The sequence below is a fragment of the Camelina sativa genome, chromosome 12 (assembly GCF_030686135.1).
Source record: "Camelina sativa cultivar CO46 ecotype springtype chromosome 12, ASM3068613v1".
Taxonomy (NCBI): domain Eukaryota; kingdom Viridiplantae; phylum Streptophyta; class Magnoliopsida; order Brassicales; family Brassicaceae; genus Camelina; species Camelina sativa.
In genome coordinates this window covers 37,744,368-37,759,406 of record NC_141891.1, presented here as the reverse complement: position 1 = coordinate 37,759,406, position 15,039 = coordinate 37,744,368, and the positions used below count along the sequence as shown (strand labels likewise).

General features: G+C 37.5%; 2 protein-coding genes and 1 pseudogene across 2 annotated transcripts; all 3 read left to right on the top strand.

The window, feature by feature from the left end:
* The first annotated feature begins 17 nt into the window (after window positions 1-17).
* Window positions 18-2,878, top strand: LOC104754287 (uncharacterized; annotated as a pseudogene).
* Window positions 2,879-5,282: 2,404 nt separating this feature from the next.
* On the top strand, window positions 5,283-5,891 carry LOC147933271 (uncharacterized). The gene is made up of 2 exons (XM_087477369.1): window positions 5,283-5,663; window positions 5,730-5,891. The coding sequence occupies exons 1-2, from the start codon at window positions 5,283-5,285 to the stop codon at window positions 5,889-5,891; spliced, it is 543 nt and encodes a 180-aa protein (XP_087333495.1).
* A 5,040-nt stretch (window positions 5,892-10,931) lies between these two features.
* LOC104729940 (cysteine-rich repeat secretory protein 57-like) lies at window positions 10,932-12,533 on the top strand. Its single transcript, XM_010448975.3, has 2 exons — window positions 10,932-11,782; window positions 12,227-12,533. The coding sequence occupies exons 1-2, from the start codon at window positions 10,999-11,001 to the stop codon at window positions 12,295-12,297; spliced, it is 855 nt and encodes a 284-aa protein (XP_010447277.1). The 5' UTR covers window positions 10,932-10,998; the 3' UTR covers window positions 12,298-12,533.
* Window positions 12,534-15,039: the final 2,506 nt, after the last annotated feature.

Genomic DNA, 15,039 nt, shown 5'->3' with positions numbered 1-15,039 from the left:
TTTTATTTTGTTGTTAAATGGATCCCAATAATAATCCATTTAACACTCAAAATTCTTCTAATCATCCGTTCAACTATCCAAATCCCAACAATTATCAGTTTCAAAACCAATCTGCAAATCAACCCCAAAATGTACCAAATTATGGGTTTTCACCAAATTTTTTCATGCCATCAGCTGTTCCAAACTATCCTCCATATTTTGGATCAATGATGCCATATCCATCTCAAACACCTTCTAGTTCTTCTACTCCAATGGGTAATGTTTCAAATGTTGGAGTAAATGAATTTCCCGGATTTTCTACGCAAATGGCTCTTGGTGATATGAGCGGTGGTACTGAAGCGACTCCAAATACAGAAGATTCAACTCCAACTCGCCGAAAAAGCCCCAAATGGACAACAGAGCAGAATTTGGTGTTATTGAGTGGATGGATTAAATATGGAACAGATAGCGTTGTTGGTAAAAACCGAAAAAGTGAAGCTTATTGGGGTAAAATTGCTGACTACTGTAATGAGCATTGCTCATTTCATCCTCCTCGCGACGGAGCTTCATGCAGAAATCATTACAACTACATGAATCTAAAACTAGGCAAATGGACTGGTGCTTATGATAACGCCAAGCGTTTACAACTAAGCGGCTGGTCGGAGAATGATGTATTGGCAAAAGCGCATGAATTATATTCAAGTTCTACAAAAGGCCAATTCAATTTAATGTCAGAATGGCAAGCTGTTCGTGATCAACCACGTTATGGTAGTCAAGTAGGAGGAAACACTGGATCTGGGAGCAGTGGATCGAAGAGATCCCGTGAGAGTGATGCAAGTGATTCAAGTTCTGTAGGATCTGTTGCTCGTCCAATGGGGAGAGATGCAGCTAAAAAAAAAAGGGAAAAAGAAAGGTAAGGGCGCAGCTTTGGAAGTAGTCAACGAAGAGTGGAATGAATTCAAACAATTCAAGACGCAAGAGTTGGAACGGTTGGACAAAATAACCATGAGGCAAGAGGAGGCAAACCAATTAAAGAAGATGGAGATGTATCTAAAGCTAAGTGAAAAAGAGCATCTTAATGACCGAAGTAAAGAGTTGTTGGAGAAGTTGAGTCACGATCTATTTGGAAATTAACTATTCTGAACTGTCTGGTTCGGTTATGTATTTTCTATTTTAATAATGTGTGCTTGTTTCGATCTGCTTTAACAATGTGTGTATGTCTTTTTGTGTTTTAATAATGTGTGCTTGTTTTCTTCTTCTTTAATAATGTGGGTTTGTTTTCTTCTTCTTTAATAATGCGTGTTTGGCTCTTTCTCCGACAATGTAACCCATCACTTTCGGTCTTTTATCAGAGAATCTAATCCATTTTGTTTTCTTCTTCTTTAATAATGTGTATTGGCTCTTTCTCCGACAATGAAATCCGTGACTTTCGGCTTTATCACAAAATCTAATCGATATCTATTAATTAAGTAAATGTAATGTTTGTTTGGAATCCGATGATATCAACCACTCAATTTCTTATAAATGAAACCTCATTCTTTCATTTTTGTATACCAATAACACAATCCACATCTTACTAAAAAAAATATCAATAACACAATCTTCAATGGATCCATCTGATTTTCCTTTTGATGTTGAAGCTTACAAACGACAGTCAGAAATTGAAGAAAGATACATCGTGAACCGGTTTAGAGAGCGTCGAAACAAAATAGAAGAAGATTATCCACGTCGTAGCACGAGAAAATACTTCAAGAGAGATCATGTAGCCGCGAACCAAAGATTGATTGACGACTACTTTGCCGATCAACCTACATATGATGATGCAATGTTTCGTCGTCGATTCCAAATGCGAAAACAAGTTTTCCTCCGAATCGTTGGTGACCTTTCAAGCAGTGACAACTACTTCACCCAACGATTTGACGCAGCCAATAAAGAAGGTATATCCCATAGCAAAATGTACCACAGCTATGCGAATGTTAGCATATGGTATGGCGGCAGACGCGGTCGATGAGTACATCAAAATTGGAGGTACTACAGCATTGGAGTGCTTGCGTAGATTTTGTAAAGGAATCATACATTTGTATGAGCAAGTGTATCTCAGAGCTCCAACTCAAGATGACCTCCAAAGAATTTTGCATGTCAGCGAGATGCGAGGGTTTCCGGGGATGATTGGAAGTATTGATTGCATGCACTGGGAATGGAAAAATTGTCCTACGGCGTGGGAAGGTCAATTTACTCGAGGAGATAAGGGAACTACCACTGTTATTCTTGAAGCAGTTGCATCTCATGATCTATGGATATGACATGCTTTTTTTGGGTGTCCAGGCACATTGAACGATATTAATGTTCTAGATCGTTCACCAATGTTCGATGATGTTGAACAAGGAAATACTCCAAAAGTAAACTTCTTTGTGAACTAACGCCATATGATATGGCATACTATCTAGCTGATGGTATCTATCCTTTTTATCCAACTTTCGTCAAATCAATTCATCTTCCTCAAAGTGAACCAGATAAGTTATTTGTACAACACCAAGAAGGATGTCGGAAGGACATCGAACATGCATTTGGAGTGTTACAAGCTCGATTTAAAATCATTCGCGAACCAGCACGTTTGTGGGACATAGCCGATTTAGCTATGATCATGCGGTCATGTATTATATTATATAATATGATTGTTGAGGATGAGCGAGATACATATGCGCAACACTGGACTGATTATGATCAGTCTGAGGCAAGTGGTTCTAGTACATCACAACCATTCTCTACCGAGGTGCTACCTGCTTTTGCAAATCATGTGTGTGCTAGATGTCAATTACGTGATTCAAATGTCCATCATGAATTGCAAGCAGATCTAGTCAAACACATATGGGCAAAATTCGGAATGTTCCGTGATTAAAGAGGTTTTAAAATTTCTGTGTGTGATTTAAGTTAAGATGATTGTACTAATTAAGTTATGTACGTTTTATTAGTTGTATTGTGTGTTTGTATTTTCCGAATTTGAAGTTTGTGTAATTTTATTATTTTAATAATAATAATTTTTATTTTTGTTATATTAAAATATTAGCTAAAAATATAAAATTCAATTTAAAAAATAATAATGTAACTTTTATTAATTTTATATTATTATAAATGTGTTGTTATCAAATTAAGTAAAAATAAAAATATAAAATGAAAATAGTGGGGTAAGGTGTTGAATTCTATTAAACAAAACTATTGGAGAGGTTAAAATTGAGTTGGGTGTTGAATAATTAGGTGGAAGAAAGAGAAAATGATATGGAATATTAAAAGTTGAGGTGGAGGGTGTTGAATAATGAAACTATTGTACATAGTCTAACTAATAGGAAGGAATGATGAGTAACGATTGAATGTAGACCGTCCGATCGTAACTTTTATTTTTGATCTGATGGCTGTGACTAATTGTGGTAGAAGCTTCCTTTCTCTTTTTTTTTTTTCTCTCTTTCTTTTATCTTAATTATCATTTATTTAGTTATTATCAAAAAAATTTATATATTTATTTACACAAAAGATTATAATTACATTTTGTCTACATTTTAAGATGCATTTTGCTATATTTTAGGTGAATGAATTGTATACTATCCAATTTCATCTGAACATTTGTTTGATTATAAATGGATGGTAAACTGTGGATACTTACTTATGCTTGAACATTTTAAAATAATATAAAAACCTAATTAATTAAAAAGTTTGTGGTTTGGTAAATTAGTCATGTATAACTAAGTTTTTTTATATAAATTACTATATTATAGTATAAGCCTTTAAAAATATATTTTACATGAACTCAACATAAATACAAAGTTTGTAAGAAGACATTGTAGGTTGCAGAGCTTCTCTCAACTATTGGAGTTGGCTGTCACAAGTTTGTAAAAGCGTTTGTGGATACTTATTTTTGGATAGTTAATTAGTCTATTAAATTCATAATTTGAGTATGTAATGTGGTTGGTTGGATGTGGTTTTGTGGATTCACAGACATTGAATCCACAAAAACCTAAATCTTTAAGCCTAACACACTAAATACTAGACACAAAATGTAAAAGCCTAACCATGTATCTTAAAAAGTGAACATTAATGCACTAACTCTACATGGATTTCAAGGTACTATCCACATGTGTAACTTGTGATAGTATCCACATGACCATGGTTGTATGGATTTGATGATGTCGTTGTAATTTGTATCCACGAATTGTAATAGTATCCACATGACCATGTGTAACTTGTATCCACAAATTGTAATAGTATCCACATCAAGCATAGACACATCTTATAGTATCAAACAAGAGTTTCAAAGAGTGTCTATATGGAAACATATTTATTGATCAGGGTTATAGTACAATTTTTTAGATTGAAAAGTATGTTAGAATACAATTTTTTAGATAGAAAATTTAGTTAAATAAAATTTTCAATTCCAAAAATATTTATTTAATTTAGTTTGGACTTTATAAATTGTTGATTTGGCTATAAATACCATTTAATTATATTTTCTTTAGATTTAACTCATAAATTACTTTAATTTTTGTGAAAAAAAAAATGGGGACAAAAATTGAAATATGCAAACAATGTTTTATTTCCAAATTATACTTAAAATATATATTAATTAAAATGAAAAACAAATGTTGAAGAAATGATTACCAAGAAAAAGAAAAGAAAGAGAGAGAGAAAAATGAGAAAAAAAATATAAAAAGTAAAGATGAATTGAATAGGGAGTTAGTTTCTAAAAAAAATGAAAACCATCTAGTTGGAAAGAAAGGTTAGAAGGAGTGAGGGGTAAAATGTAATTAAACTTGAGAAAAGTATACCAATAGCAAGAAGTAAGTGTAATGGTGAATACTTTTGTAGAAAATAGGTGTGGGTGCAAAATTCCCTTTATATTTCTAGTATGTTGATGATTTTTAGTAAGTACTAGAAAGTGGACGTTTCTTTAATAAAAATCTGTAAATTCGAGTGTTATAATGAAAGTAATTTATATTTCTAGTATGTTGATGCATGATTTTTAAAACCTTGTTTTTGAAATCAGATGAACGTGTACCATCATGTAAGTTATTAGCGATATATATTATGGGCCTCATATGTTGGGCTTTAACATGTTATTTACGTCAACGATGGTTTGTGTAAACCCTAGATAAACATGTATAAATAGGGTTGTAATCTAAATCAATAAGATCAAGTCAGTTCAATATCTAATTCTACATGGTATCAGAGCCAGAAAAGTTCTACAAATTTTCTTGCTTTTTTTTTTGTAAGAAAATCGATAGTTTTGATTTATCTTGAGTAGCAAGTTATCTATGTCTACAAAAGAAGAACTTACGTCTTCTTCAACAGGAGCCCTCGTCGCTCAACCTACTTCCACGGTGGTGCCGCCGTATATGCTGTCCAGCTCCGATAACCCCGGTACTGTTATCACCTCTGTTTTGCTAAATAGAGACAACTACAATGAATGGTCTGAAGAGATGTTGAATGCTCTTCAAGCCAAACAAAAAACAGGATTCATTGATGGCTTAATCCCGAAGCCTGCAAGCAATGATCCAGATTTTGAAAATTGGAAAACTGTGAACTCTATGATTGTGGGATGGATCAGGGCTTCGATTGAACCAAAAGTTAAGTCTACCGTCACTTTTATCTCAGAAGCTAATCTTTTGTGGACTGAGTTGCAGCAGCGATTCTCTGTGAGTAATAACATTCGCGTGCATTAGATCAAGGCACAGCTTGCCTCTTGTCGACAACATGGACAGATGGTCGTCGAGTACTACGGAAAATGCTGTCATCTTTGGGATGAATTGAAAAATTACAAGGCTAGTCCAGTGTGTCCACATGGCTCGATTCTAACTGCAATTGTTACCAAACGAGATAATGAGAAGCTTCATCAGTTTGTCATGGGCCTTGATGATGCATGATTTGGAGGGATTTGTACGAGTCTCATCAATATGGATCCACTCCCCACCCTTGGTGTTGCTTATTCTAAAGTTATTCGCGAAGAGCAAAGGCTTCAGGCTTCTCGTCTTCAGAAAGACCGTCATGAAGCTGTCGGGTTTGTGGCTTGTCACCAAGGCTCTTCCATCGGCTCAGATCTTCCTACCGGGACTCGTGTTGAGTCTTCTGTAATTAAGTCTCATCCTGTTTTGTGTTCTCACTGTGGCTGTTCTGGTCATGAAAAGAAGGAATGTTGGTCCATTGTCGGATTTCCTGATTGGTGGACCGAGCGTAGTAGTACTGGACGTGGCTCCGGTAGTCGTGGTCGTGGTGGGCGTGGAACTGGTTCGGGTCGTGGTAGAGGACAGTTTGCTACCGCTCACGCGACAAGCTCCAATCCGTCTTTGTTTCCCGAATTTACACAAGATCAACTTCGTGTTCTCTCTCAGATGATTCAAGAGAAAACTTCTACTGCTGGTAACTCTGATAAATTGTCTGGTAAGAAGTACTTTGGCGATGTTATTCTTGATACAGGGGCTTCTCACCATATGACTGGCCAACTTTCTCTCTTAACTAATGTTGTCTCTATTCCACCTTGTTCGATTGGTTTTGCTGATGGCAGTAAAATGTTTGCATTAAGTATGGGAGAGTTCCCTCTTTCGGAGAAAGTTGCACTAAATAATGTGCTTTATGTGCCATCGTTAAATTGCACTTTGATTTCGGTATCTAAGATTGTCAAGCAGACAAAGTGTATGGCCGTGTTTAATGATACAATTTGTGCTTTATAGGACCGTTTCTCGAGGACTTTGATTGAAAGAGGTGAAGAGCGTGATGGGGTTTATTATCTAACGGATGTTGCTACTGCCAAGATACACACGGTTAACGTCTCCTCTAATCAAGCTTTGTGGCATCAACGGTTGGGTCATCCAAGTTTTTTCGTACTTTCTGCATTACCTATGATTTCTGTTTCGGATTCATCTATTAGCTCTCGTTCTTGTGACATATGTTTTCGAGCTAAACAAACTAGAGAAGTTTTTCCTGAAAGTATTAATAAAGCATCAGATTGTTTTTCTTTAATTCATTGCAATGTTTGGGGCCCCTATCGTGTTCCTTCTTCTAGTGGTGCTGTCTATTTTTTTGACAATTGTGGATGATTTCTCAAGGACTGTCTGGACGTATCTCATGCTTGAAAAATCGGAAGTACGAACAATCCTGACTAACTTTCTTGCTTACACCGAAAAACAGTTTGGCAAAAGTGTGAAAATGGTACGTAGTGATAATGGGACTGAATTTATGTGCCTCTCCGCTTTGTTTCGACAGCTTGGTATTGTCCATCAAACTTTTTGTGTTGGGACTCCTCAACAAGATAGACGTGTTGAAAGGAAGCATAGGCATATTCTCAACGTTGCTCGTGCCTTGTTGTTTCAAGCAAACTTGCCAATAAAATTCTGGGGTGAGGCTATCCTCACTGCCGCCTATTTGATCAACTGTACACCAACTGCCATTCTTAAAAATCGTTCTCCTTATGAAATTCTACATGGTTGTAAACCAAGTTATGATCGATTGCGTGTCTTTGGTTCCGCGTGCTATGTTCATCGGGTCTCTCGTGATCGGGACAAGTTTGATGCACATAGTCGTCTCTGTATCTTCGTCGGCTATCCGTTGGGTCAAAAAGGCTGGAAAATTTATGATATCGACCGGGAACAGGTTTTGGTCTCCAGAGATGTTATATTCTGTGAGGATGTTTTCCTGTTTGCCTCCGTCAGTCCCACTCCGACTCTGTTACCCTCTGTTCCTGCTGTGGTATCTGATTAAGATTGGTCTGTGGTTATCTCTGACAAGGGGAGTAATCATGTTCCGGTTTCCCCTCCTTCTGGTGTCTCCAGCGAGCATCCTGCTCCCGCTGATAGTTCTCTTACCAACACTGGTACTGTTGCAATACGCGGTTCGCCGCAACTCTCGATTGACTCTGTTCCTGCTTTTGAGAAAGTCATATCTACTCCATCCTCAGAGGTTTCTTCTGACACAACCGAGTCCTTGTCTCCTGAACATGTTGTTCAATCACCATCTCCGTCCCGTACTGTGTCTGCGTTGTCTCCTTCTTCTCCGGTTTTGGTTGAACTCCCACCTCCGCGTTCGGGTAAACGACAAATAAAGGAATCTGTACATTTAAAGGATTATGTGTTGTATAACACAACTACTGATTTTAACCCCCCTCACGCTCTCGCATCCTCTGTTTGTCAGTCCTCGCCGTCGGTCCAAGGTAATACTCTGTATCCTTTGACGGATTATATTTCCGATAAACAGTTTTCTGCAGGCCATCGTGCGTTCTTAGCTGCCATCACCAATGGTGAGGAACCCAAAAGTTTTAAGGATGCTGTCCGTATCAAGGTTTGGAATGACGCCATGTTTAAAGAGGTCGATGCTCTTGACTTCAAACAGACTTGGGATGTTGTCGATCTTCCACCATGTAAAGTGGCAATTGACAGCCAATGGGTCTTTAAAACTAAGTACAACGCGGATGGTTCCATTGAATGCTACAAAGCTAGGCTGGTTGTCTGTGGTAATCGGCAGATTGAAGGGGTGGATTTTAACAAGACTTTTGCACCGGTGGTGAAAATGACCACCGTCCGTACTTTGTTACGTCTTGTTGCTGCTAAACAATGGGAGGTCTATCAAATAGATGTTAACAATGCTTTTCTTCATGGCGATCTTGACGAAGAGGTTTATATGAAGCTTCCTCCTGGTTTTCGATCCTCTCATCCTCACAAAGTTTGTCGTCTTAAAAAGGCATTGTATGGGCTTAAACAAGCTCCGCGGTGTTGGTTCAAAAAGCTCTCAGACTCTTTGCTACGTTTTGGTTTTGTTCAAGCCTACAATGATTACTCTTTGTTTTCATATACTCGTGACAATATCGACCTCCGAGTGTTGATTTATGTTGATGACCTGCTCATTTGTGGTAATGATAGTTATATGCTGCGAAAATTCAAAGAATATTTGGGCAAATGTTTTTCCATGAAAGATTTAGGACGGTTGAAATATTTCCTTGGTATTGAAGTTTCACGTGGGATAGAAGGCATATTTTTGTCTCAGCGTAAGTACGCCTTGGATATTATTGCTGACAGCGGGAACCTTGGAGCTCGCCCAACAGTCACTCCTCTAGAAGAAAACCATCATCTTGCTGATGATGATGGTCCTTTGCTTTCCGATCCTACGCCTTATCGTCGTCTAGTTGGACGTTTGCTGTATCTTCTTCATACCCGTCCTGAGTTAGCTTATTCGGTACATGTGCTATCTCAGTTTATGAAACATCCACGCGCGGATCACTGGGATGCGACTTTACGTGTTGTCAAGTTCTTAAAAGGTTCGCCAGGCCAAGGGATTCTTCTCCGGGCAGATTCTGATTTGTCACTAACGGTGTATTGTGATTCTGATTGGTCTACTTGTTCGATTACTCGTCGCTCCCTTACTGCATTTGTTGTTCTCCTTGGTGGTTCTCCGATTGCTTGGAAGGCTAAGAAGCAGGATGTTGTCTCTCATTCTTCTGCGGAAGCTGAATATCGCGCAATGTCTGTTGCTCTTCGTGAGATAAAATGGTTGCGTAAGTTGTTAAAAGAATTTGGTATTGATCAGTCTGTGCCAACTCGATTGTTCTGTGATAACAAAGCTGCGCTTCACATCGCTGCTAATCCGGTCTTCCATGAGCGAACTAAACACATCAAAAATGATTGTCATGATGTTCGTGATGCGGTTCGTGATGGTATTATTACTACTCAACATGTTCGGTCCGAAGATCAGCTCACCGACTTATTAACTAAGGCATCGGTCGTCCGCAGTTTCTATACTTAATGTCCAAGTTGGGTGTTCAAGACCTTCACACTCTAACGTGAAGGGGAGTATTAGCGATATATATTATGGGCCTCGTATGTTGGGCTTTAACGTGTTATTTACGTCAATGACGGTTTGTGTAAACCCTAGATAAACATGTATAAATAGGGTTGTAATCTAAATCAATAAGATCAAGTCAGTTCAATACCTAATTCTACATAAGTCTAATAGAAGAACACCACAACTCAGTCCCAACATGACTGTGTGTTGATCCCACAAGAAGCTGTCCATATGATGTATGACTCGGGGAAGGTGAGCGTGTACTTCGTGTAGAATGCGTTGAACCGTGTGATGAAAGACAAGACAAATTTCGCACACCGAACGAGCATAGTCCATAGCGTGTATTAGATCGTTGTATGCTCTAATGGGAAGATCATAGCCTTTGAATCAATCCATTAAAACAAAGACCAAAAAACACAAAGACCAGTTACTCATTGGGAGAATAGAACTATAAGAAGACCAAGTTGTAAAAAATTAATAGTACTACTAACTTAAAAAAGACCAAAAAACACAAAGGCCAATTACTCATTTGGAGAATCGAATTATAAGAAGACAAGCAGTAACAAATAGTACTATTAACTTAAACAAAGACCAAAAAAGACCAAGACCAGTTACTCATTTGGAGAATCTAATTTAAAAAAGACCAAGTAGTAACAAATAGTACTATTAATTAACATAAACAAAGACCAAAAAAAAAAAGATTAAATCATTGGATAAACAAAGATTAAGAAATGAACTTGTTAAATCAACGACCTTCTCTCTGTCTATAATCTCTATATAGAAGTCCTCTTCTTCCTCTTCATTTATCTTATCTAGTTACATTATAATGGTTGGTAACTTGGTCCTGAGGTCATTTCATTCACTTTCACATTGTTATCGGTTTCACATTCTTTAACTAATCTGTCCCCTTAATTAATCCTCATTCGAATTATTAATTTATTCTCACCATGTGTCGTCTCATTTTGGGAGAATTCGAATAAAAAAAAAATACCAAGTAGTAACAAATAGTACCATTAACTTAAATCAAAGACCAACCAAAAAACCAAATTAAGGTCTTTTTAAACAATGCGAAAGACTCATTGGATAAAGAACAAATTCAGACAAAATGGACTAGTTAAATCAACGACCTTCTCTAATCTCTATATAGAAGTCCCCTTCTTCTTCCTCTTCATTTATCTCATAACCCCTAAAGAGTTTTAAATCATGGAAACAACAAAGAAGCTCTCTGCTCTCTTCTGCCTATTTTTCATCAGTAACCAAGCTGTCTCGGAGTCCGAGCACATGGAAACTTTCTGCAACAAATCATCCAGAAATACCACTAGCAACAACACAACTTTCAACACAAATCTCAACACTCTTCTCTCCACTCTTAGCAACCAATCATCATTCGCTAACTACTACAACCTCACGACCGGTTTAGCTTCAGACACAGTCCATGGAATGTTCTTATGCATAGGAGATGTCAACAGAACAAGCTGCAATGCATGCGTCAAGAACGCAACAATCGAGATTGCCAAAAACTGTACTAACCATCGAGAAGCAATCATTTACTACTTCTCTTGTATGGTTCGATACTCAGATAAGTTTTTCCTCTCCACCTTAGAGACAAAGCCTAATGCCTTCTGGTCTTCAACCGACCCAATTCCCAAATCATTTGGTAAATTTGGGCAGAGGTTGTCTGACAAAATGGGAGAAGTTATTGTCAGATCATCTTTGCTATCTTCTTCGTTTACGCCATATTATCTTCAGGATACAACTAGGTTCGATGGCCAGTATAATCTGCAGTCTGTTGTTCAGTGTAGTCCTCATTTGGATTCTGGAAACTGCACCACGTGTCTAAAACTTGCGTTCCAAGAACTCACTCACTGCTGTGGTGATCAGCTTTGGGCTTTCATCTTCACTCCCAAATGTTTAGTCAGTTTTGATACCTCAAATTCATCATCAATGTCGATTTATCTTCCACGCAGCACTTCTGTCTCGATTAGAGGTTAGCATATACTATATATATATATATATGTATATATATTTGATCAACCAGCATCTACTATAATATATATATATATATATATATATATATATATATGAGTTAATGATGGGTTTTATATACTTCTATTTGTATAGAGTATGTATATTTACCTTTGACATGTTATGTATATACTAAAACAAAATCTGCTAGTGGAATATAAATTGTAACAAATTTAGTAAATTTTTGATTACCTATAACTTCGTATGTTTCAATTTATCAGATTTCTTTTTCAAATAATTTAGAAATAAAATGTCTTTAAGACAATAAAGAACAAAATAACTGCAACATTAGTTCTCTCTTGTTTTTTTTTGTTTTTTTTATTAAGAACATTAATACTCTCTTGTATGTTTATTGGCATTGTGGTCAATGTTGTAATGTTTGGATTATTTTGTTTTTGTTATACAGGAGATAACAAATTACTTGGGGGAATGGTTCTTGCTGTGGCGGCTTCGGTATTTGCACATTTGGGTTTATGATCAAATTGACAATTACGATATACTGAGAGTCTGAGACGAAGGGTTGGTTCGAGTTTCGATTTGGAATTTTGCTAAGAGCATTAATACAAAAAATATAATTTTTTCCGTAGTAAAGCTTAATGCTTATGTTTATATATTGTCTCTCTTTTGATGTAGTTATACATTCAGTTCTTGTAACGATTGTTTGTCCCTTTCTTATAATAATTTGAGTTTCTAATTCATTTGATTTCGATGCATATGAATGTGGAGCTGTTTGCCAAAAAAAAAAAAAAAATGCATGTGGAGGTAGGTCTGATTGCTGCAATTAATTTTAAAAATTGTTGCGATTAATTAGAGTAAACCAAAGTTAATAAAGTTATCATAAATTCAAATTTTCTGGAATTCAAACACTACCTTTGGCATAGAGGTATCAAATTCCTAATACCAAAATCGATTTGGAAAAAAATTGTTCATACGCGATTTCACAATTTTAAAATATAACTAATTAAATTTGGTTAATTATGAAGACTTTTTATAGTTTTGGTGAAATTAGAAAGTTTCCGTGAATTGGGCGGAGGCCAAAAGTACGAGTAATTTTAGTTAAACGCCTATACTACAAGAGAATTGCTACAACAGCCCTTAAGAGCATTTCCATCCCCCATTTTGTGAATATGTCTTTTAAAAAAAAAAAAAAAAATTAAAAAGCTGAGGAAAGAGAGAGACACCAAGTTTCCCAGCACATCTACGGAGACACCCTTCTGATCTCTCCCTTATGTGTCACGATATGATTAGTTCAATTTTTTTAAAAAATAACTGATTAAATTAGATAATAAATTTAATTATATTAAAATATTAATAAAATAAATCTAAACTTCCAATTTTAAAGGATGTGGAATAGGAATGCTATGTAATATAGTTTTCCAGTCTCGTCAATCATATATATAATTTCCTGGAGATTTTGAGTGATGAACAACAATATGAACAAAAAAAAAAAGAACAACAATATGACATTTATATATGTCCATAGGTCACACTAAGTTCATATATTATTTTCACACAGAGTTGTTGGTTTCACATCTAATTAAAATGTTCAATCCTTTTTGTAATCCCCACTTAAAATATGTGTATGGCCCTGTTCGTTTACATAGTCGCCGTAACATCCGTTAACCGAAATTCCGGTTTGGGAGTTGCATCAGTCGATGCAGATGTTGCATCGGTCGATGCAAGGTCGAGTTCCTGCGTTTTAACTTAAGTCAAACGCTGCATTTTGGGTAAGGGAAAACCCTTAAGCTCGTGTTTTGTCTCATTAGGCGTGTTTAGCCGCTTTTGAGAGAAACGAAAGAGAAACAGAAGTGTTGTTGGTGTTCTTGGGGATTTCTGGAGATTTGAGGCTGTTCCTGTAGAGATCTGTAGCTAGGATCATTGTAGGAGCTTCCTAGAAGCGTTTTCTTCTTGTGTTTGGGTTCAGATTCGTCTTGGCAAAGGTAAGTGCAGGACCATGGCTTATCTAAGCTAGAGAACTCTTTAATCTGCTTGTTGTGTGATGTTAGACTTGTTAGAACGTTGCAATGGACGTTAGGAAGCTTTCTTGTGGCTTGGGATCGAGTTTTGTGGTTGTAGGAACGGAGATCCCGGGAAAAGACGATGCTCGGCATTGCATCGGTCGATGCATATCTTGCGTCGGTTGATGCAAGTGCGAGGACAACGCGTAAAACTCTAGGGTTTTTGTGTTATGTCGAGCATGCGTCGGTCGATGCAGATTGGGCGTCGGTCGATGCAAGTGTAACTTGCATCGGTCGGTGCAGCTTCTGTGTCGGTCGATGCATCCCCATGTGGTGTTGGTCGATGCATGTTGGCGTCGGTCGATGCAGAGTCCTGGTTTGTCGTTTGTTGTTTGTTGACTGTTGTTTGATGGTTAGAGATGACTCTATTGCTTGTGTGTATAGCCCAGTAGATGGGAGGATTGCCTTACTGAGTGTTTATAAAATACTCATGCATTGCAATATGTGTTTGTGGTGCAGGTAAAGGCAAAGTATGATCGTGGAATCAAGGCAATGAAGAGAAGGATGTTCTAGGGACTCGATTGGATGTTGTCTGGCATTGCTAGGTTGCTAGAGTTGGGTCATTAGAAACATTGCTAGGTTGCTGGTTTCATGTATCCTGATTATTGGTTATTGGGTTATTGTTATATCAGATTATTGGATTATTATTGGATATTGGTATTGTTATTCCGTTGTTGGTTGTGGTTGTGGTTAGGTGGCTAGTGGGTATGGGACCACTAGTTGTAGTTTATTTATTATATTATACTTATTATTTATTGTTATTTTTTTTTAAAAAGGTTGGGTCCTTTCAGTCGCTACGACCACTTTCGGCGACAGAAAAATTAACGTGCCGGTGTTTAACGTGCGAGTATGGGGTCTAGAGTTCCACGAGGAGGTACGTCAGAGGGTCGCAAGCGTATCAGGAGGGACCAGAGGGGGTTAGCCAGTGAGCGTTCCGGGGGTGCTGGGAACCCAGAGGTGGGGTTGCAGCAGGTGTAGCCCAGGGTCGAGATGATTGCTTGGCGGATCTGTTGGCGTGTTGGTGGAGCGGTTACCGAGAGGGGTACCAGTGCAGGCTCCAGTTGTACCGCATGTGGCGGGGTGCAGCCGAGGGCTTCGGATGTTGAGGAGTTTTCATCCTATGTTAAGAGGATGGAGCAGTTGTAGATGACCGGTATGAGATTATTCTCAAGAGGTATCGGGCCTAGAGAGGCGGATAGAT

What these genes read in the sequence shown, in the direction of transcription:
- LOC147933271 (XM_087477369.1), top strand. Translation starts at nt 5,283, where the DNA reads ATGTCTACAAAAGAAGAACTTACGTCTTCTTCAACAGGAGCCCTCGTC. An exon ending in AGTTGCAGCAGCGATTCTCT is followed by an intron (nt 5,664 to 5,729) that starts GTGAGTAATAAC and finishes CAACATGGACAG; the next exon opens with ATGGTCGTCGAGTACTACGG.
- LOC104729940 (XM_010448975.3), top strand. Translation starts at nt 10,999, where the DNA reads ATGGAAACAACAAAGAAGCTCTCTGCTCTCTTCTGCCTATTTTTCATC. An exon ending in CACTTCTGTCTCGATTAGAG is followed by an intron (nt 11,783 to 12,226) that starts GTTAGCATATAC and finishes TTTGTTATACAG; the next exon opens with GAGATAACAAATTACTTGGG.